Below are 23,782 nucleotides of genomic sequence, written 5' to 3'. Positions count from 1 at the left end.
CCTCCCCAATCCTCCAGCAGCCAACTCCAACCCCCCTCCCCCAGTGACCAAGCTGGCCCCTGTGGAGCACCATTGGTAACCCTCCAATGCTCCACAGGGCTCAGCAGAAGCCCCCTTCATCCACCCATTGACTCCCCCCAACCACCAAGGCCTGGCAGAAGCCCTCCCATTCCCCTACTGCCCTACCTCAAGCCTCCTCCAAACCCCATTTCACCTCTCCTACCACCCTTCCCCACTTACTGGTTTGCTGTAACCTGAGTATCATCGACCAGTAGGAAGCCACCCAACTGGAGGGGGGGAGATGTGGGGGCACCACTCTAGCCCACTGCAGGGGGAAATGCTTGCTTGGCCCCTCACTTGGCTAGAGCCAAAAGCATTTTCTTCCATGATGGCGTTGACTGCTAATCTAGACAATAACTTCCCTAAGAATATTCCCTAAATTTTGCATTTTAATCATTGTGAATAAAATTTTTCTTTTCTAGCAACAATATAACCTTTGTGTCAAATGTTAAATAAAATTGAGAGGCAATCCATGAATTCTTTGCATATTTTATTATTCTTTTTGATTTCCAACTCACACACATCTGGCATATTTTACATCTTTGCAATAAAACATGGTTACAATAGCTTAAGGAATTTATATATCCAAAATATTTCACCATGATCTTGAGATGAAATGAATTTATCTTCCAGATGTTCAATATTCTCCCAATTCTAAGCTACAAACTCAAGATATTGCTTACAGACTGATGATGAATAACTTAATCATTACATTGATTCCCCATGATTTCAGAATCTTATAAATACAAACAACAATGTAGAAGGTATTTAGTGCTAAAACTTACTAATACAAGGTGGGTAACAAATAAGAATCACATCAATAAATAATGATATGTTTCTGGTGCAAAGTGCCAGTACAAAGAATCCATTATCTTGATTTATCTTTTTTTAAATAAATGACTGCAAGTGAGTGTAAAGTCTGAGAAAATTACATTCCTGTTACATGCCTCATAGCCCTACCAACACAATATGTACATCTATGACAATACAGTCACCAAATATACAAAGAAGAAACATGAAGTAAAGTGTATATACCCCTGGGTGTGACTTGATCTGTAGAATGTGCAGCAAATTATCTTGCTTTACAGTATCGTCGACCATGAAGTATCTTCAGCTGAGAATGTGGCTTAAAGTGTGAATTTCAGAAGAATGTTAAAAGAACAATCTAAGATTGTTTTGAACCAAGCTTTATTTTCAAGAGAATGAAGAGAAAAACCTTAATTGATCTCTCCCTGCGATGTACAGTATGCCAAATGTGATGAATCTGGAAGTCTAGCACTCTTACTCTTGTGGGAGTCAGAAAGCATGGTTGCATGGCATCTCTTCTGCGCTCCCACCTGTCAATTACAGTATTAAATGAAAAGGGAAGATTTTTCTTTTCTTTTTTAATAAAGTATAAATATGGCAAACAATGACTTCACATCCAAATGCTTCATGTTGTGAGCAAAACTCCACTTGGAAGGGGTGACTTTGATATTGAAAAGTGCAAACCATGTTTCAGTGGCAATGAAAAAATTGTGGCTTGCACTCTCCCCCCCACCCCCATTTCAACCCTTGAATACAAGCTGCGCCTTCAGGCAGCTTCTTCAGTTCAACCAGTGGATGTGATTGTTTCATCAAGACATCAGGTTCAAAGTACATGCAAGTTGTAACTCCACAATAAAATTAAGAAACTTTTTTTTGTTCTTTATACAAGGTTGTACTTTTACAAAAGTATCCCTTCAAAGTTAAGATGTGCATCTGATGTACAAAGTATCAAACGTAGATTTTTTTCCCTTTTAATTAGTTTTCAGCTTGAAAAGAGGCTGGAAATGGGAAATGGATGTTAGGTTCATAGCCCAAACAATAAAACAGTCAGACACAAGGTTCCTCAGAAAAATTCAAAAGTCTCTTGTGACGTGTTCTACTACTAACTTTTTCTCAGTAAACAAAGATTTATGAAATAATTACCAAAACATCTCCTAATTCATTATAATTTACATGATACAAGCTTGCTTCTGCAGCAGCAGCTGGTGTTCGGTTGTGAAAAAAACACAAAAAGCAAAATGGTTGCTGACTACAATGGACAGCTATTGCTGGGTGTAATGGAATGTACAACGGAGGTCAATGCAGACTTGTTTTTCCATCAGAGATTATGCCTTTCGGTAGCACTTGTGCTCTCAGTTTCCCACTCTGATTTCAGTTCTTCGCTCAGGTTCAGTATCTGTTCTGATGCTCATAATGCCACCGATTAAAATCTATATTAAAAGCTACAATGCTACCCGAAGCCATGCCTGTGATTAAAGTCCTGAAAGAGACAGAGAGAGACAGATCAGTTGAGTCAATGATTTTCAGCAGAGTCAGTTTGTCAAGGTCCCAAACAAGGTCGTTTTGTCAAGGTCACGACAAAGACATAAGACAATATGGGGGAAAACTGAATATTCTGCTGCTTTATGTAACAGTAAATAATGTTGACTTATTACTAGGGAGACAACAATGACTAAAGTACCTGTATTCTGCCCTTCCTCTAATAAGCTCAGGGTGGCATATCATAGTGTTTAACATAGTTCCCCCTCCACAGCCAATAACATTTTAAGGTGAGTTAGAAGGCAAGTTGCTGGCCCAAGATTGTTCAGTAGACTTCAAGGAAGAGTAGGATTCTGAATCCACATCTTTTTGGTCCAAGCTTAAGGTTCTACTCAGTCTAGCATATTGGTGATTAAAAAGGGTTGCACTTACCTGTAACTGATGTTCACTGACAGGTCACCTGTGGTACTGTACATGTGCAGGCCACAGCCTACTGGCATTTGGCCATTTCTAGGGCTACCAGTTTGGCAAGTTGATGTTTGTCCTCTGGTGGCATTTCTAGGTAGAGTGTAATGTCCCTTCTCACATGAAGAGTTAGTAGTGGGCTGTTGTGCACTGGTAATTAGTAATTTTGAATGCAAGGGTGGAGGAAGCAGAATACCTCCTCCTCCTAGATTTTTTTTTGTCTATATCATCTAATGGAAGCGTTGTATGCCCTAGCGTGGACTCTTATGTGTGGAGTATTGTATGCCCTTATGTGGTGGACTCTTATCTGGTAAACTGGATTTGTTTCCCCTGCTCCTACACATGATGAAAGACCTTGGGCTAGTCACAGTTCTTTGGAACTCTTTCAGCCCCACCTACCTCACAAGATATCTGTTTTGGGGAGAGGAAGGGAAAGGAGTTTGTAAGCCGCTTTGAGTCTCCTTACAAGAGAGAAAAGTGGAGTATAAATCCAAAAATTTCACCCACTTTCAAAAAACAGTTGTTGGGGCACCAGGAAAGGTATATGCAGGTGCATGACACTCCCAGACACCATGTTGGGGATTCCTGCCATAAGGGCGTACATCATTCTCAAGGCTTCTCCTCCATTTTATTCTCACAACAACCCTTTGAGTTATGTTAGGCTGAGTGTGTGTTACTGAGTCAAGCTTCCACGGCAGAGTGGGCATTTGAGCCGGAGTTTCCCATATCTAGCCCAACATTCTAGTACAACATACTGGCCCTCTTTGTTCATATAGACAAGCTTTACTTACTCAAACAAGCTGTTAAGGACTATTGTGCCAGTTTGGTTTTACCAGTAGATATATTGGGGTTTTCCCCCTTTCTATTTCTTTCTAATAGTTATATTACTGTTTCTTTCTCATAGCTATATTAATGTCTGTTTTCTGAAAATCAGACTATGTAAATAAACAAATGCCTATGTTCCTGTTTTCTCCTTTAAAATATATGGAAGCAGTATCTCAATTCTGCATGCAATGTGAGATGTCTCCCTTGTGTAACAAAATCGAACCATCAGATAAACCCCAGAAGCACAGAGGAAGTGGCTGCATGAACTCTTTCCCCCCATGAGTGATATTCACAAGGCAGTGTGTTCTTAGGCTTATGTTCTTAATGTCGCTGATCACAGGGAGAGGCTGTTTGCATGGCAACTTCCTTTGCAGTGTCACACCCTGCAGGTGACTGCAAAAGCAAAGAGGCAGGGGCCACAGCCAGCAAGTTCCACTCCTGTGGGTGAATGTATAGGCGGGCTTGGTCTGTACCCAGCTTTAGACTCGCTGCTTCCTGGGTTACAGCTCACCTCTGATCATGGGACAGGTCCATTGCTCTAATGCCAGCATCACAGCCAGGGTAAATGTAGAGCTGCTTGAAGTCACAGGCTTGCCATACCTCCACAATTCCATTATCGCCGCCTGTCACCAGATTCTGCCCGTCGCTACTCAGGAGGACAGCCTGCAGCCAAGATTAAGGCACACACCACAGTTAATAGCTAGGGCATTACAGCACATGAGCAAAAAAGGTTTGTAGGAAGAAGTTCTCTATTTTAGCTGCATTTCAAAAAGAAATGAATGAAACCTAACAAATACCCCCAAATTGGCAATTAATGTTTTCTCCGGTTGTAAGGAAAAGAAAAGAAGCAGGAACAAAGGAGAACACTTCACTTGACGCCAGCATGTATCATTTCATATTTTGCCCTAGAACAGTTGGGGCCATCACTGACACCTCAAAGCTGGGCATCCTTTTCGCTGTGTGAGGTGCCAGTGATGGATTTGACTCCCCTGGGCCTGGATTCATGACCTCGCTCCTCATCAACACAGGACCGATGTCAGGTCGTGTAAGCTTTCAAGGCACACACACTCAAACATATTTAAGTCTAAAACATATATCATAGCAACCACAGTATATTAAGCAGCTTGTTATCATTTCTATTCAAAAGTCTAAGGTTCCATTCTAACTTGAAATACAAGCACGACTTTTTCAGGTTTTCTTTTAACGTGCAACTTCCTTTGACAATATCAACCAACATTCCTTTAAATTACAAGCATTGAACATTTACCCTGGTTGAGTCATTAATCTCCATCTGAGCAAGGAGTTTGCCATTGATGCTGAAATTGCTGAACCTCCCTCGTTCATAGTAGATAATACAGTGGCCTTCACTAGATACGGAAATCAGGCGAGGATACAAACAGTTTTCTGTTCCTTCAAGTGCTCGTAGTAGATCCCCAGTAATTGTATGCACCAAACACGGTCCTTCTGTATATTGCACAAATCATACATTATATTACAGAGATGAATATAATCCAGTGTAAGCATTCAGAGTATGCATGAAAACAGAATATAATGGTATTTCAGAGGCACTGAAAAATTGTGTGGGAGACCATGGCTCTTATATACCATGGCACTTCAGTAAAGGGAAAAACAGAAAATTGACAATATATTTGTATGTTTTATTATGTCTGTTAAGCCATCCCATTTTCTAAATGTTTAAAATAAGAAGGAGGAGGAGGAGGAGAGAAGGAGGAGGAGGAGAAGGAGGAGTTTGGGTTTATACCCTGCCTTTCTCTCCTGTAAGGAGACTCAAGGCAGCTTACGAACTCCTTTCCCTTTGTCTCCCCACTCTCTTTAGTAAGTCAGAGATCATTGGTTGAGCATCTTGGTGATTTAAAAGCAGGTGATGATTCCTGAATCTTAGCCCCAAGTTAAAGATGACACTGACGAGGCAAAAGCATTTACCTGTTGGACTTCACACTTGCAGTCTCCCAATTAAAGTGGGCTGCTCGAGGGTTGCTAACTTCCAAGTGGAGCCTGGACATCTTCTGGAATTACGATTTATTTTCAGATTTTAGTTCCCCTGGACAAAATGGCGGCTTTGGGGAGTATGGGTGGAGTTCATGGCATTATACCCTGCTGAGGTTCCCCAGGCTCCACCTCAAAATCTCCAGGAATTTACCAACACAAATTTGGCAATTCTAGCTGTTACCCATGCAAAGCAGGTACTAAGTTCTCAAGAAGTTAGTTCCCAAACCAGCCCACACTCACTTGGTCTCTTGAGACCTAAGCACACATTAAAGAAGATACTGCGAATGCAAGTTTTATGGGTATTTTTGCCTCACCTGCACTGTCTTTATTCAAGCTTTAGATATCCTTGAATTTGAAGAAATTTGTCACACAGACTAGCTTCTTTGTACATCTGATTAAATTCTTTGCTACAAAGGCAAATGCTATCATAAGTTAGTTTTTTTGTTCTGGTATGACTGATCTCTTCACTTTAGCAGACAAATGGGATTACTCTTCTGGAATCTGAACAGATAATTCAATATGCAATTACTGTTAGGTCATTTTGGACAGATCCTTTAAAACCATCACCTGCACATGCTCTTTGCATCACATTGGCCCATGTTTCTTATTAGCTCAGTGTCAACTTTGTCTTATTGTCACTATGCTCCAGTGAAGTCTGGCCTTTAATTCCCCTGTGGTTACCCTTGCTAGGCCATTTCTCCTCTCAGCAGGCCTTCCCTCTGTCCTTAGGCTCTGAGTTTTTGCAAGCCAAAGTAATCTGGCCTCACACAAGCTCAGCTATTCACACAACCTTTCATTCCTGAATTTGAAGTTAGGATGTTTTAATTCAATGCTACAACATTGGGCAATAGAAGCCTGACATTGAGTAATGGACAATGCTTCACTTATCGACAAGATATTAAAGTTATTGTGGAGGATACAGAAATTAATATGATTAGCCAAATAATTAGTTAGTTATGAGGTTATGCTTGCATAGGGACAACATTCAGTAATGAAGAATTTCAAAATTTGAAGACTTTGAATGACACTTGACCTTTAGCACCACTTATGACAAGTCCCAGCTCGGCACAAACTGATACGCAGACAACTTCATGATCGTGACCAGTAAGAACAGCTCTGGGAGCAGGATAATCACCTAAATCAAAACAAAGCAAAACAGGTAAGAAATAACAAGTAAAATAAAAATTAAATTCAGAAGCAATGAATGGACTGAACACTGGCTTTAACATCACAATTTTGGGGTATCTCTTTATCTTAGAACTCACATTTCAGTAATTACTGGTTTACTTATTTGTATGTCAGAGAAATGGATACTGCGAACACCTTACAGTTCACTATCAAAATAGCATGGCTTGTGATTAAAGTGTAACCTTATTGAGAGAAAAATCTCCCAGGTGTCAACCTTCTTTTTCGAATAATAGTGAGGTTAAATAATATTTTCTTTTCCCCCTCCTTTCCTAAGGCTTGCTGTTTGCATATACGCAGGCTATACATGAATGGTCACTCACCCGAGCAAACAGGTGATCTTCTGTAGTTATCAGAAGATTCTGTAAACTTGGAGGCCGGAAGAATGCCTGCCGTTTGTCAGCAAATGTCATTTATACCTTATGCTTGCTTCTGAAATACGAAGTGCAACAATTCTGTGGGTTTTTCCCTGTGGGTTCTTTCACTACCTTTGATCTGCTCCTAAAGCACAGACTAACATCGCTGTCTGCTTTCTGACTGAGGCAGTTTATGATCAGCTGGTGTGGGCTGGAGTCCTGGGCTACTGGCCTGCTTTACTTGAGTGATCTGGATTGTGTGCATGTGTTGTGATAAGCACCATCAAGTCGCTTCCAACTTATGGCAGTCTTTTGAATTAACAATGTTCCAACCATGCAGCCTTACTGACCGAGTTAATCCATCTTACAGTAGGACTTCGTCTTTTCCTGCTGCCTTCAACATTTCCTAGCATTACTGTCATTTCCAGTGAGTCTTGCCTCCCCATAATGTGGTCCATAATAACCTCAATTTGGTTGTTGGTAATAGCTCCTAGCAACAATTCAGGCTTGATATAAACTCGCTTATTTGTCTTTTTGGAGGTCCATGGTGTTATTCAACAGCTACGTGTTTTATTCAAGTCTCATCCAACAGCTACATTTCTTCATTCTCCAATTTCCACACCCATACATAGTAATGGGGAATATCATAGTATGATCTTGGTCCATAGCAACACATCCTTACACTTGAGGATCTTTTTCTAGCTCCTTTGTGACTTGTCTTCCTACTCTCAATCTCTTTTGGATTTCTTGACTGCACCTCTCTTTTGTTTTATGATTGAGCCAAGGAACAGAAAATCTCTAACAATTCCACTTTCTTCATTGTCAACCTTAAAAGTTGTATAATTCTCTAGCAGTCATTACTGTTGTCTTCTTGATGGTCAGCTTCTGCTTTTACTTTCATCAGTAGTCATTTCACATCATCACCATTTTATGCCAAATCTCAGAAGCGAAGCAGGGTCAGCCTGGTTAGCACTTGGAATGAGACTACCAAGGAAGTCGTGGTTGCTACACAGGGTAATGGCAAACCATCTCTGAATGACTCTTACCTAGAAATTCCTATGGGGTTGTCATAAATTGGTTACACTTTCCACCACCACCAATGTGCTTATCTCAAAGTGTTAATCTGCTTATCTCAAAGTGTTAATAATCCTTCCAACAATTTTCATTCCACCTTCATTTAAATCTAATCCATGTTTCCTTATTCTGCATACAGATTCAAGAGACTGGTGAAAGATTTATATGATGTGAAGAGAAACAAGAATATCATGTTTATTTGAACTTAATAATGCATGTCTGGTCTTTACATGGCCATTGGAACTATTAATGTATTTTTTTCTTCAGCTTTATTCTAATTTTTGGATTTTGGAAATAAGTTCCTGGTCTTATTTTAGCAGAAGTAGTAGAGCTTCTCCATCTTCTACTTCTGATTAAGTAATCTATTTGATTTCTGCACTGGTCATCTGGTGATGTCCACGTATATAATTATCTGTTTAGGTGCCTGAAATATGTATTTGCAATGAACATATGGTTGTCACAGCATTCTATGAATTGTTCTCCTGCTTCATTTTATGCTCTTAGCCCAAATTTTCAGATAATGTTTCCTTCTACTTTGTTTCCCACTTTTGTATTCAAGTCACCTATCAGCACATCTTAAGTGTGTGATCAATTTCTTCCTAGAAATTTGCATAAAAGCTTTCAGTTTCTTCGTCATCAGAATCCGTAGTTGGAGCATAAACCTCAATGGTGGTGATGTTGACATGCTTTCACTGAAGTCTGATTGAAATTATTTGGTCAGACTCTGCATTAAAAAGATCTTGATTGCCCGTGCTATATCTCACTTCACTATTAAAGGAGCGTCATTTCTTCTGTTGTTGTCATTCCTTGAATGTCCTAATCCAATGCACTATAGTTCACTCACTCTCAGGATTGCAATGTTTAAACATTCCATTTCTTGTTTTATGATTAAGAGTTTACTTTGATTCATACCTCTAACAATCTGTGTTCCTGTTGTATATGCTAAACAGCTTTAAACTTTCCTTTTGCATCCATACACATCATCAACTAAATGTCCTTTGGCTTTAATCCAGTTCTATAATTAAGAATAGCACTGTACGTACTTGTCATTTGCTCTTCCCCAGTAGTTAATTAAGTGCCATCTGACTTGGAGAAGAGGGTGTCCTGTCTTCCAGCACTATATCTTTTCCTGCTTTTGATTGTCTCATCATAGAATTTTCTTGGTATGAGATGTTCAGAAGTGGTTCACAAATGCTTTCATCCACATAGTACTAACCATGATTAGCATAAATGTCACTGATGTTGTTTATGATAGATCCTCTGCCAGTGTCACATTCCACTACTGTTGTACCCAGTAGCTACCATTCATGGTTATTCCCCTCCATGAAAAGAAAAATCTAATTGGATTTTTCTTCTTTAGATGACCATTTTTATATCACTGGAACCAGTTCAGAAACTTCTTCACCAATTACAAATAAGAAGAGTCCTGCAGGATCACATCTGGATCAGGAATTCATCTAATCCAGCATCATATCTTCCAGATCTTCCAGATGCCTCCTTGCAGAGTGCTGCTCCCTATTATTGCCTGCTCCAACAGAGTTCCATTTCACCAGCATATCTAATTGTTAAAAAAGGGTTGCCGAAGGCTTTCACGGCTGGATTCAACTGATTCTGGTGGGTTTTCCGGGCTGTGTGGCCGTGGTCTGGTGGATTTTGTTCCTAACGTCTCGCCTGCATCTGTGGCTGGCATCTTCAGAGGTGTATCACAGAGAAAACAGTGTGAAACAGACTTTTCTCTGTGATACACCTCTGAAGATGCCAGCCACAGATGCAGGCGAAATGTTAGGAACAAAATCCAGCAGACCACGGCCACACAGCCCGGAAAACCCACCACAACCAGTTATAAAAGGAACTTTTCTCCATTGGCACACCTGATCTCATTTGTACTAACCTGCATTTTTGCATTATAAACACTGTACTTCATACTGCTACATAGAAAATTTTCTTAGTTTAATACATGCTGTAAAACAGTTTCATGTACATTAAGGAAACTGAGAAAACCATGGCTTTTCATTGTGGAAGAGTCATTTTCAGGAAATAAAAAAGATCAGCAATCATATGCTATCATAGAGCAATTATGTGATTACTTTCCAGTAGAGGATGTTTCTGAAAACCGCATCTTTGGATGTGCTCCTGCATGACAGCTGGAGAATATACTGGTGCAAAAAAGCCTATAAAGATCACCATGCCAAATGTATATATAAAGCTACGCGTTATTCAGCACTGACTGTATAAATGCAGGAATACATTTGCAAGGACAGTTATACATTTGGAATCCCTTAACTTTAACATATAGCTTTCCAACTTACAAAAAATAAAAGTGGTTCAAAAGCTGGTTTTGTTATTTGATATATATCTCAAAATATCCACCACTGCCACTAAATTAAACTCCATGCAACATTTCATTTTAAAAATAAACATATATCTTTGTGGGGGGAAACAAAGGATGCTTATGAACAAGAAAAGGACAGTGTGCTAAGAGAGTATTCCAGTTTTTGGTTGGATAGTAAATAGGTGAAGAATGTTGGAAGCAGCTTCCTTGTTTTGAAGAGAGAAGGTCTGCAGAAGTGAACTCTGTGAAATCGGCAAGAAGGAATGAAGATGGGATGGACTTTCAATGCACTTTGCAGCTGGATTTTACTGTGAAAGTGGATTGAAAGTGTATTATTATGCATGTGTGGAAGGGGCCTCTGTGATACATCTGCTCTGGTCTCTAAGCAGGAAATGCACATGAGGAGGCTGTCTATTCTTCCTGATTCAATGCAGGTTTGGTAGGCCCTGCTGTACTGCAATTATGAAAAGATGTAGATGGAAAATAAACGCTGTTTAACAGGATGATGCGAGCCTTTTATGGACTTTCACTTCCTTTCAACTTTCTAGACGTGCTGCGGGCTTTAGTGAGACAATGAATGGATTAAAAAAAAGAAGAAATTATGTGTATCTGCTGCAATGTTTTCAGCAGAAGAAGCCATACAGAAAATGTAACAGGATATGGAGAGCCTCTGCAAAATTTCACATATGTGGAATATGCTAAGCTATAGTTGGCAGAGGGCTTGAACTTGTTCTGCAGTGTTCTTATTTTGAAAATTTCTATATCAAATGTGAATTACCCGAGCCAGCCTTTGAATTGTCTCTGTTAGGCATGGTTCTGAAATACCCAGTCCACGCTTAACCTGCAGGTTATCTACAATTAAACTTAATCTGGGCTGTGATCCACCTCTTTTGCTGAGGCAGATGCCTTCGAGGACCAATGTTGTTCCTGAAAAAGGGTCTTTAAGAAATCCTAGCGCCACTATACTTCCAAAACCTTTAAAATAAATTATGGCTTTGCAATAACAATGAGTATCGCTTCACCCTTCAGGGATAAATAGAAAGAAATACAAGTTTGATCAGCAATAGATTCTTCCAGGAACACTGCCTTGTGGGAGAGAAGAGAATCTCGCCCACATCATTTTTCGCTGCAAAAGAAGGAATGGCAATCATTCAAAATCTACCAAAATATTCTGTCACCACCCCATCACCACTGATAGATGCAGCAAGAGGTTAAAGGCTGTAGCGCCAAGGGTGCTAAAGGTGAAACTTGACCACCGTGAATTGAAACACCATCACTTTCAACTCACAGTAATTTCCCCAAAGTGGCACCTCTATATTGGCAGTAAAATCACTCCAGGGCAAGAAGTAAAATAATAGTGCCTGAGCTACCAATTCAGTTTCTTCAATATAATTTTCTTGAAAACAACAACACATAGCTTTTATTCCCCACAACAGACACAATATGTGACTCACTTCTGTGAAAGACAGCTTATGCTTTGATTTGAAAAGTAGAAATATTAATAACCTTATTATTTATTTTGACAGTTTCAAGCTTCCCTGAGAACTAATATTTCATATGAAATGGACAGCACAGTGGTGTACTGTCAACACTACAAGAGGGTTAGTCATTTTGAAATGCTAGCAACATCACAGTGTCTTGTTTTTGGTAAAACTATTTCCTTATCTGAAAAGAAGAACCAGTGTTGAGACTCAGCAATCATATAATTACCTTCAATAAGGCATGGACAACAAAAGGGCCCTGTAGACAATATCCCAGCCAGATTGTTTCTATAGTTATTATTCACTACTATTTTCTAGGACAACTGATCTGTTAGTAGGCATCCACAGTGTGGCAGAACTCACACAGAGCTACATAAGCCAAGAGAAAAGTCTTGGTGGAATGGAGATAGTCAGCCAGACTTTTAATGTTTCATACTCTCTGCTAGCTTATGAAAAGGGAAGGTTGAAACAGAAGCTTGCAGAACATGGACACAGAACTATAGAAATTCGGGTGTTGAACATTTTTCCCACTATGGCTTCCTCTATCTGCCATATTACTTGTATTTTCCACACATGCAGGAAGCACAGATGCCTACTTAGGTTCCCTGTGCTACTCTGAGTGGGGAAAAGAGACCACTTCAGGACTTGTAGCTACTTCCTTTCTTCTTGGAGCTGCCACTTCCTCACTGTTCCATTGTACTTAAAAAAAAACCACTCTGGAAAAACTCAACGATGAATGCTGAAAATACTATTGATTGATTGATTGATTGATTGATTGATTGATTGGTCTTAGAGACCACCCTCCCCTAGACGGCTCTGGGTGGTGAACAACCATCTAATAAACAACAACTATCAGATAAAAACAGCAGAGAATAAAATAAAACAGGAACCATATAAAAGCAGATGGCATTATCCCACCCGATCCCCACCCTCGTGACCACGGGAGGCCAGGTGTAACAACAGCGATGATCCTAACCAGACTGGCCAAATGCCTGGCGGAACAGGTCTGTCTTACAGGCCCTACGGAAACTCTGCAGGTCCTGGAGGGCCCTGATCTCCCTTGGGAGCCAGGTGGGGGCCAGGGCTGTGAAAGTCCTGGCCCTTGTAGAGGCCAGCCTGGTTGCTTTAGGGTCAGGGATCACCAACAGGTCCTCCTCTGAAAAATGGAGGGGTCTGACGGGGCGATATGGGGAAAGGTGGTCCCTCAGGTATGCAGGTCCAAAGCCGTGAATGGGTTTAAAGGTTAAGACCAATATTTTAAACATGACTTGGTACTCGGTCGGCAGCCTCCCTCTCTCTTTTTTTCAAGAGCAGTGGAACAAATGGAATACGGTGATCCCTCAGGTCCTATTAGGAAGCTTCCTCATGTTCTGGGAAGGATTTCTTTAAAACATGAGACTGTATCTGGTCCTGGACATACCATCCAAAGAACTAATACTTCTGATATCCTTTTTCTTACTGATCTTAAGCAATTTCTTATTGTGTCTCTGCACACGCTGCAAGGGACTGTGAAGGAAAATATCACGAATAAAGATCTAGTGTACAGCAGACAGTGGCACTGAGGTTGTACACAGTAAATGTAGGGCTATTTTAATTGTGGAGTTACTATTTTTTGGTGGGTCCCATTGTGCGTGCTTAGTTTTTAAAAATAATTGTGGGATTTATCTATGTGAAATAATTCCTAACCCTCTTACTCTGAGCTAAGCCAATATAGTTTCCATATGATACAAGTGGAACGACATTACAGCAGAAAGGTTTGGGTTTATCCTCATGTTGAAAAAAAGACATTGCATGCTTCTGGGTATATGCCATCCAAAAGCATACAAAACAGAGATGCAATCAATGCTTTCAATCTAATGGCCCTCTTCTCCTAGTTAATTTTGGGAGTACTTTAGAATTGAAAGATTTGCCTACAAGTGACTTAGAATGCCTACAGAAATATTTTTCACCAAATCAATGTGAATCTCTCCCTGGAATTCTTTTACAGACACATTTAGTAATTTCAGCACAAGGGGCCGGCTGCCATACTCATTTACTGAAGCACTGAAATTCCCTTTAAGCCTATGTAAAATATGTTAAGTGAGTCAAAATGCACCATAGTGCCTTTAAGGGATATTTGCAGAGCTTTGGACTAATCAACACAGTGTGGTCAGAGTGAGCATTCAGGGCAAGTATGGTAAGGAAAAACAACGAAACTCACACCTCTGGTGACTATCTGGTATGTAATGAGAAATGTCAAGTCCCAAGATCAATGAAATTTCAGGCTCTGGGGACACAACAGGAATAGCATTGATCCTTTTAAAGAACACCAGTCAAAGACTGAATGCAATATATTGCACAGATAGGCTCAAGAGGATAAGCGGCCAAGTCTAGCATACCTACATGACAAAAAATTCAATCAGCTCTTAGCACAAGCTGCTGGCTCCGTTCTCCGCCTTTTCATGCAGGGAGACGGTTCCAATTAATGTGTGCAAATTAATTTTTATCACTTCCAAATTAGTTTCTGAATTTGTGTCTGTTTCAGAAGAAAACATCTGTCCCTCACTTTTTTGCAGTTCTAGCTATTTAGGGATCTGTTCAGGCTCAGACATTTTTTTCACAGCCAGAGTCTCTTCGTTTGACAGAGATTTTAGCAGAAAAGATACAAAAAAGAAACAATTATAGCAAGTAATCTATTTAATTAAAAAAGGAGAAGAACTACAGAAGAGAAAAGATGCAAATTCAAGCACAGCCAAGATAACCCACCCTCCCAATGATAGAAAATTAAAAAAGGGAATTTAGAAACTTGCATTAAAAAAAAACCTGATTTTCTCCAATTACAAATAGTTACAACCAGTGGTAGGATTCAAATAATTTAACAACTTTTTGTTTACAAGCACCATTTTAACAACTGGTTCTGCCGAAGTGGTGCGAACCTGCTGAATCCCACCACTGGTTACAACCTCATCCAACTCAGGTCATTCTCACCTGCTTCCTCATCCAACTCAGCAGGTCATTCTCACCTGCTTCCATAGCACTCCCCACTGTTCCCACATTGGACATTGCGCATTTAGTATTTGTTCCCCTCTACATCTGGGGTCTCGCTAATATTACTGGGACCACTGTTCCCCCTCCTTCTGGGGGAGGGTTTTCATTGCGGAATGCTGCCAAATTTGTATTGATTGCTGCATTTTAAAGAGTTTTTAGCATTATGACCTTGGGGCCTATATTATTTATGTATATTTTATAATTTGTTTTTATGCTCCACTGTTTTTATTATTGTATGTTATGTTGTACACCGTCCAGAGCCCTTTGGGGGAGGGGCGGTACAGAAAATTAACAATAAATAAAATAAATAGGAGACCATCAGTTTAATATTTGAACAGGAGACTACCAAGGAAGATCAGGGCCTAGCGGAGGGAGGGGAGGAAGTGAGGGTGGCATGAAGGCATCTGGACATGGCCCACCCACCCTAGCGGAGGCAAAGGGAGGAGAGGGAGGGAAAGGGTGGCATGCAAGGGAAGGGAGGGAGGGGGAGGGTTACAACCTCATCAAAGTGAATCCCACCACTAGTTACAACCTTATACAAAGTAATTCAAGATATCAGCATACAGTGTCCTCCAAGGCAAAATATATATTGTCCCTATACAGAGTTCTCATGGTTAGAGTCTGTGCCCCAAGACAAAAACAAAAAGACTGGAATTGAATGGGTGCTGAGTATCTAAATTGAGCTCTATTTGTTCAGAAGGACATTGCCAGACAGAAAAGTTGACACTACAAAATTTATGAAGGGCATATACACTGGTATTTACACAATATCTAACCTGCCAGATCTCACTTCAAAAGTTAAAACTGTTTTCTGCTGTAAAATTTCAAATGTAAGAAGGATTACAAGTGTCTTCAGAACTCCGATGAATATGACCAGCTTCATGAGTGGCTATAAAATTAGGAAGGGGTCATTTCAATTGTGTATTCTCATGTAGTTCAGTTATTTTTTTAGAAATTACTGAAAGCAATAAGGTGAAGTTCATGTGTATGTAACCATGTATATATGACATACATATGAAGTTTTTAATTGTATGATTAGCAAGTGTTGATTAAAAAATAAGGAAGGGGATGATCCTGTTTCATATGGTTTTCTGAAACAACTGAAGTTCCTCTTGGTAATTGGATGCACTGAAGCTGAAATTGATAATTAACTGTCTTTCAGCTTAAAGGATCATTAGAAAGTCAAGCATCCAGCCCACATAATTACTGTAACCTGACATTTTTCTTTTGAATTCTTTACCTCCTTATGGTTTGTGATATAAAATACCTTATCGGCGTTTCCAGATGACAGCTTTTGAGAAACTAATCCTTTTTCTGAAAATATCATCTGCATCTTCCTAGAGATTCATTTTAAAGATGTTAACTAATTGGATTTAACCTACACTGTACATCTCACTTTCATTTTTTCTTACAAATTAAGCCCTAATCTCATGGCAGTAAAAGTACAGAAACTGTAGATGTTTCAAAGAAATATTTCTTATTACAAATGTGCTGTTGCTTTAACACTGTGCTTTCCTGTTAAAATCTAATACAGAACAGAGCTGAATTGCAACCAAATATGTTCACTGTGGATTGGCATCAAATGGAGGCAAGTGGTGAAATGTGAGGTGACCTAATGAATAAGAAGTCACAGACCAACAGGTGAAATTAGTTGGTGATACAACTATAAACCTACCCAACCACTATGGTCATCTTGTAAGGCCTGGCTTTGGGTACCCCTGTTGGGAGAGGGACTTCTCTATCGTGGCACCAAAATTCTGATACTGTCTTCCCAGGGAAACTTATCTGTAGCCTTCTTTTGCTATTTTCCATCAATGGGTAAAGACTTTTCTGTTTCGTCTGTTTCGTCTCAGTGATCCCACCTTTCTGCTCTATGTTTTAATTGCTATTTTAATGTTTTTATATGTGCATTTTAGTTTTGGTTTTCATCATTCTAATGGTGTATTTTTGCTTAGTTTTAAAGACACATTTCTGGCACTGTGGTTCTTCTTTCCCCTAAAAGTCCTGAGGAGGCACCTCCTTATGAAGATGGATAGTTGCCAGCCAACATATAAGAGCATTTCATAATTTAAAATATCTATTTACACCCAAATCTTAGGGATATAATCAGTCTGCAGAGGATCATGAATGCCTAATAGAGAGTCAGGTATATGCTTAATGTTCAAGCTGAAACTTGTGGGACATAAATGTGTTTAATTTTGGCTAGATTACACTGTAATCTATATATATAAAAAGCTAACGGTGACTTTGTTAGTCATGCCCTAATGCCGAAACGGCTGGACGGATCGCCCCCAATTTTTCACATGATGTCCCTCCCTGTTGCGGGCAGGTAATTGGACCTTCAAATCGCCGAAAGTCCATACCTGAGCCAGGTAAAATGTCTTTTTTCTGGCAAACCAGGCCATGAAGCTGGCTGTGTTTAACTGTCACCCTTAGAATGCTCGTGCAGCGTGTCTGTGGCCTGAGGGGTTGGTATGCCCTTAGAATGTTCACAGAGATGGCCAGAGATGAGCAGTTAAAACAGTAAATAGTTAATACTGTTAGGTAATACGAGTGGAAGTGAAACACATACACACTTTGCCGTGTGAGACGTCAGGTGGGGTTCCCCCCCACACACATACTCTCATACACATCCAGCTCATCCTCACACAGCTCACTCTGCCCTCCCTCACATCCAACCACCACTTACCCACTTCCTCACCCATATTCGCCACAGCTCTTTTTTACTAAAAGCGAGCTGGAGTTTGCCTTTTTCTTCTAAGAAAATCCGTGGGGTGGGGGCGAACCAACACTACTGGCTCCGCTTCTTTTGCACATGGCTTTTTAAGAACCCAGGGAGCTGGCCTCGATCTGAAGGCCTCACCACCCTGCCTCTGCTGCCTGACTGGGATAGCTTCCTTGCCCCAGTTCTGCCTTACCCAAGCCAGGACTGTGCGTGTCAACCAGCCTCATGGACAGTGGGATTTGCACTCTGGACAGTTCCATTGTGGAATGGAAAGGGTTACCTTATACTTAAAAAAAAGACACCACCATATAACAATGTGAATTGAAAAGGGACAGAGGAATTCCACTTGACCACCCCAAAAGGCTATGCTGCGGATCATTGGACCTGCATGGACATCTATGTGGGTTGCGGACTGTGATGAGAAGGACAATTGCCACAGCAACGCATGGCCGGGCCCTGCTAATATGTACAATAAGTTATCTGATGTATAAATATGAAAAGGAAATGGTCTTCCCCTACTGGATTTTCAGCAGTAATAGAATGCTGGTAAAGGGAGAAAAAATAGTTATGAATCCATTTCTTTTTGGCTCGTATAAAATGGGACTGTTTAAGGAATACGGCATCTCTCCGGTTAATAATATTGAGAATCTACTTTATATATAATCCAACCAACATGCTGTACTAGTACTACTTGCCAGCTAATGAGGTCATACAAACCATACAAGATTTCCATACCTCTGTTTTATATTACAGAAACAAGAGTGAAGAAATACCTTGCAGCCTATCATGGAAGGCTAAGACTGGATAGCAGTCCTAAGATGGTCCCATTGGTTTCAGTGAAATCATAAGATTGTGGCTTCATTGTGTAACTTTGGACAGAGTTTGAAAAAGCTGCTTGAATGATGGATCTTGAATAAAACCTCTGTTTTATTTTTTGATATGTCATCCGAACACTACATATTCTTTACAAATCAGTTATTTCTAACATGTTTCCTGATCCCTTTATTACTAAGTAAATGTCCTAAAGAAACTTATATGTCCATTAACTTATGATTATTACATCATGGCTGCAGTGGCATTATTGTCTTTCAATTTTAATGCTGAGACTAAAGTTTAAAGAAGAAACAGAAATCAGATTTATGAATTTGCCCCTGGCGAATACTTACTGCTATTTGGATTGTCACCAATAATATGATGCCGGCCACTCCAATACCACAGCAGTAATGTAGCATCACGAGACCCTGAGACTATATAGCAATCTCCACCAATATAAGATTCTGATCTGGCAAGGCAAGTGACTACATCCCAGTGGCCAAACACAATCTGAGTTAGTTTGCCTACAACACAAGAAACGCTTAAGTTAATTACTGATCATTGCATTTGGAAATTTTCTGAGTAACAATGGAAACAAGCATATTTAAACACTAGAGAAGTACCAATGAAAAGACTTTGACTGGACTTTTAAAATGATTTCAATATGTAGCTGCAATCTACTGTGCTGAAGACATTATCTTTCCCATAGTTTTACATACTGTATTTGAGCTACCTAGAATATTTTCCAGTATATACATTCTTTTGCCAGCTGAATGAGATCTGGGCCAAGTTTTCTGTCCTCCTCCTTCAGGTATTTAGCCAGGGTGTGGCCAAAGAATGATTCTTGGTTTGTTAACTGTGGTCCTGAGTGAGCTGGGCCAGCATATCCAGTATTTATTTATTTATTTGGGTTTATGCCATCTTTCCCCATAAAATAAAATCAATTTAAAACAACATTTAGAACAACATATAAACCCTTTCAACTGTTGGCAGCAGTTAATTTAAATTACAACCCTGGATCCACTAACTAAGGAAAGATGGTGGAAGAATATGGAAGCGGAAAACAAGGGTAGGCCACGACAGAAAAAAACTATAGCTGCCTTATCTGTATGCCTGGTAGGTATGCCTCTGTCTTATAGGCCCTGTGGAACTGCATCAGGTCCCGCAGGGCCTGGGTCTCACTGGACAGAGCGTTCCACAAGGTTGGGGCCAAGACCAACAAAGCCTTGACCTGGTTGAGGCAAGCCGGCTAGCTTTTGAGCTAGGGACCACCAGCAGATTTTCTTTCACAGAGCACAGAGATCTTTGGGGGGCATACCAGGAGAGACGATCCCGCAGGTATGCTAGCCCCAGATCATTTAGGGCACAGGTGTCAAACTCGTGGCCCTCCAGATGTTCATGAACTACAATTCCCATCAGCCCTTGCCAGTATAGCCAATGCTCATGTTGGGAGAGACTGATGGGAATTGTAAGTTCATGAACATCTGGAGGGCTACGAGTTTGACACCCCTGATTTAGGGTTTTAAAGGTAAGTACCAAGACATTGAACCTGATCTGCTAATCCACCTGGTGCCAATGTAGCTGGCAGAGCACTGGTTGAATATGTGCCTGCCATGAGGTCCCCATAAGGAGCCTCGCTGCTGCTTTCTGCACAAGCTGAAGTGGAGCAGGCTCAAGGGTAGTCCTGCACGGATGAGTTGGGTTATCCAGTTTAGAGGTGATTGTTGCATGGATCACTGTGGCTAGGCTTGTCTAAGACAGGTAGGGTGGAGACACTAGTAAAATGCCAGGTGAGTCACTTGTGTAACCTGAGCATCCACTGTCAGAGGCATCAAGGATGGGGTGTTTTGTATTGTTTATTTTTTTCTGTGTATTTAATTTGTATTTTTGTATTTTGTGGCCCTCAAAATGGCCCTTGTGGCCCTCAAAGTGGAAAAATGCAGTAGAAAAGATAAATTAATTGGAAGGTATAGAGGGAAAAACTGCTTAATTAAATAAAATTATTATAATGGCATTTTAGATAGACTGCTTGACTGAGAGGCTTGGATCTGGGGATGACTACAAATTCCTGCTCAGCCGTGAACATAACACCCATTGGCAACTGCTACTTTGCAGGTTTAATTCTCCATGAACAGAGTGCAATATTAACCATCAATTTCAACAGGGTTCTTGACAAGTCAAACAAGAAGGTCTGTAAAGCACTTCACACATTGGAAGTGCCAGGAAGTCATCAACAATAATTGCTGGCATAAGGTGTTAATTTTGCAGCACTCTATGCCTTGGCATATAGGTTTCACACGTTTGCTTCTGCCTTAAGTTTTCTCACTGATTTGGTATTAAAACTCTTGAGGTTTTCTCCTATTACTTTAAAGGGTCGCTATGGGACGGGGCATATGCTCAGCAGCTCACCCTGGAAAAACTGGGCTGTGTATAAAAGTTGAAACAGCACTCAAAGTCAGGAAAAGCTCGTCACTCTGGCCTGATCATAATGTTATCAAGGCCAAAGATACTACAGATGTCATAATAAACTTACTGAGTTATACATTAGAAAACTAAGAGGAGCACTGATTACTGAGGTAAAAAAAAAGCAGAGAACACCTGAGATGCTTGGGCTTGAACTGCAAGATCAGCTTGAGAGGCAGGATACATATAGTGGACCCGGAAATGTACTACATGCACTCCCAAATCAAGTTCTATTATTCTAAAAAATAGCAAGGAGAGATTAGATTTGGCCATCTTCCTCTCTTCTTATAAGCTAAAAGTGTATGTGTACCCCTCAGTGACCTGCAATTCTATCTCACAAGCCTCCTGCCAGCTTCCACAAGATCCTTTTACTTTCATGAAAGGATCAAGAACTAACACCAGCAAGCAAGTACCCTTCTGAGGGATGCTACCTTGTCCCAGGTAAGGTGCAAGGTTGCATAAGCACAATGCCTACACGCCTCCTCATACCTACCAGCCTATCTCAAAGAGTTTTTCTCTCGCTAGCTTCTCCTAAACCTGGCTTAGGAAAGGTTTTTAAAACTCTTCTAAGTTTAGTAGCAATTTGCGGATTAGAAAAGGAGCTTCTGAAAGGGAAACATCTAGTGGTGCTAATGTTTCTGAGCATTTTCCTTTCTACAGCTCTCACATGAAACATGCACACTACTTTGTAAATTCAGGGGTGTACAACACCCAACTTATTATAAATATCACAATACTGGCATGATGGATTTTTCCTAAATTCTACTACCCCACTGAGCACAGCTTATTTATTTATTTATTAAAATATTTACAACCCACTTTTTCATTTGGCTTAAATGGGAGGTCTTCTTTGAGTCTAAGGCACTTTCTTCCAACTGAAGTGGCTCTTTCATAAGAAAACAAGCCACTTAAGTTGGAGGAAGTCTCCTTAGGAAGGAGGAGGACTAGTCTGATGATGGTGGCTGGATCTACCCAAACAGACATGCTTTAATTTTCATCATGTCATGCTTCATTTTCACACTATCCAAAGGTGAACATTCAAACTAGTTCTCCACATGCAGTGTATAAAAGAGCATTTTTCTGTGCGACTTTTAAAAATAGCAGGTTACATCACAGCCGGTTATATCAGGCTCAATACAATATTTTGCATGACATTCATTCATAATAATTAAGACTGTACACAAGGTTTACCTGTTTCTGTAGAATAGACTCGAAAGCTCTTATCCCAGAAACCACAGATGAGAATGTAGCGATTATCTGCTGTGACCACAAAACAATGAGCATTGATCTGAATGCTTTGATCTACAAGGTCTGTGATTTGCCGTTTGTTCACCCCAGAGTTATTGGCTGCAGAAAATTGAAAAACAAAACAAAACAAATCAAACAATTGAATGAGGCCAATGGCTGGACTCATCGTGTGGCAGCTTCATGAGTTCATGGTACTTTCAGATGAAATAGCTCCAGGCAACTCCGGGTAACTATGTGAAGCTCCAGGCTCAAAGGAACACAAAGAACTTCTAGGGCTACTAGGCAGTCTGAACCAGAGGAAATAACTTCTCCATCTTAAGATCCATGCACTGGCACATCCCAGGGAATATTCTTCGAGGATTCAATGCCTTGTTTTTTTAAAGCGTAGGACTACATGACTACTGATTTCATGCCATGAAGCTCATGGTTGCTCACAAAAACAGTGCATGGCACACATAGAGATCTTCCTTTTTTTCCCAACCAGGTAGTCCAGTGGTGAAAGGGAAGTGGAGGGCATAGTAAAGCCAACTTCATGGTAGGTGGGTGAGTGAGGGAAATGCTCTTGGTGGTTGTTAGAGCCAGTGTTTAAGTATCCACTGTTTTGTAGGTAATCATGTGGCAGTTCTCATCTTCCTATGAAAGGGCAGGGCTGGAATCCTTCATGTGTCCAATGGCCAAATAAATGAGGCATTAAAGTAGATATTACAGTTAGTACACAAAACTATCTCAGTTTTTATCACACACTACAATATGTTCTTCAGACTTTAACAATCTTACTCCAAGAAGCTTTTTTTCTTGTATACCCTAGGAGTGAACTAGAGTGGGTTAACAGAGCTACAAAGGGATACAGTGGAAGAGAGTCAGTGTGTTATAATGGTTAAGAGCAATGGACTCTAATCTTGAGAACTGAGGTTGATTGGTGAACTAGGTTTGTTTCTCACTCCTACACATGAGGCCTTGGCTGGTCAGTTTTCTCAGAATTCTGAGAATTACCACACAAGGTATCTGGTGGGAGGAGGGGAAGGAAAAGAGTTTGTAAGCCACTTTGAGACTCCTTGAGGTTGAGAAAAGCTGGGTATAAATCCAAAACACTTCTTCTCTTCTTAACTTTTGCAGACCATGGTCTGAAGGCATAGGGTGTAAAATTCTGTTACTGAAGCTAAGCAGGTCTGGTCCCACTTTGAGGTATGATGCAAGTATGGTGTCAGAAAGTTATTCCTTATTTCACTGACATTTTGCCTCATTTCAGTCTGGTTGTGTGATGCTTATGAAGTGTGTATATCCTCAGAAATAGCCAGAGCAACTGGTATTTCATAACAATAAATAGAAGAAGAGTTTGGATTTATATCCCCCCTTATCTCCTGTAGGAGACTCAAAGGGGCTTACAATCTCCTTGCCCTTCCCCCCTCACAAGAAACACCCTGTGCGGTAG

General features: G+C 40.4%; 1 protein-coding gene across 1 annotated transcript in view; it reads right to left on the bottom strand.

Moving 5' to 3' along the window:
- Nucleotides 1-533: 533 nt before the first annotated feature.
- Nucleotides 534-23,782, bottom strand: part of NBEA (neurobeachin) — a 387,749-nt gene continuing 364,500 nt past the window's right edge. Inside the window, exons 48-53 of the mRNA XM_048492774.1 lie at nt 22,294-22,449; nt 18,993-19,163; nt 6,680-6,781; nt 4,904-5,100; nt 4,148-4,299; nt 534-2,347 (exon numbers count right to left, since the gene is read on the bottom strand). Of these exons, the coding sequence (XP_048348731.1) occupies nt 2,257-2,347; nt 4,148-4,299; nt 4,904-5,100; nt 6,680-6,781; nt 18,993-19,163; nt 22,294-22,449 (869 nt within the window). The 3' untranslated portion in view covers nt 534-2,256. The remainder of the gene's footprint in view (nt 2,348-4,147; nt 4,300-4,903; nt 5,101-6,679; nt 6,782-18,992; nt 19,164-22,293; nt 22,450-23,782) is intronic.

This window comes from Sphaerodactylus townsendi, linkage group LG04, assembly GCF_021028975.2.
Source record: "Sphaerodactylus townsendi isolate TG3544 linkage group LG04, MPM_Stown_v2.3, whole genome shotgun sequence".
Taxonomy (NCBI): Eukaryota; Metazoa; Chordata; class Lepidosauria; order Squamata; family Sphaerodactylidae; genus Sphaerodactylus; species Sphaerodactylus townsendi.
The sequence above is the reverse complement of the archived record's forward strand: the minus strand, read 5'-3'. Positions and strand labels throughout refer to the sequence as shown.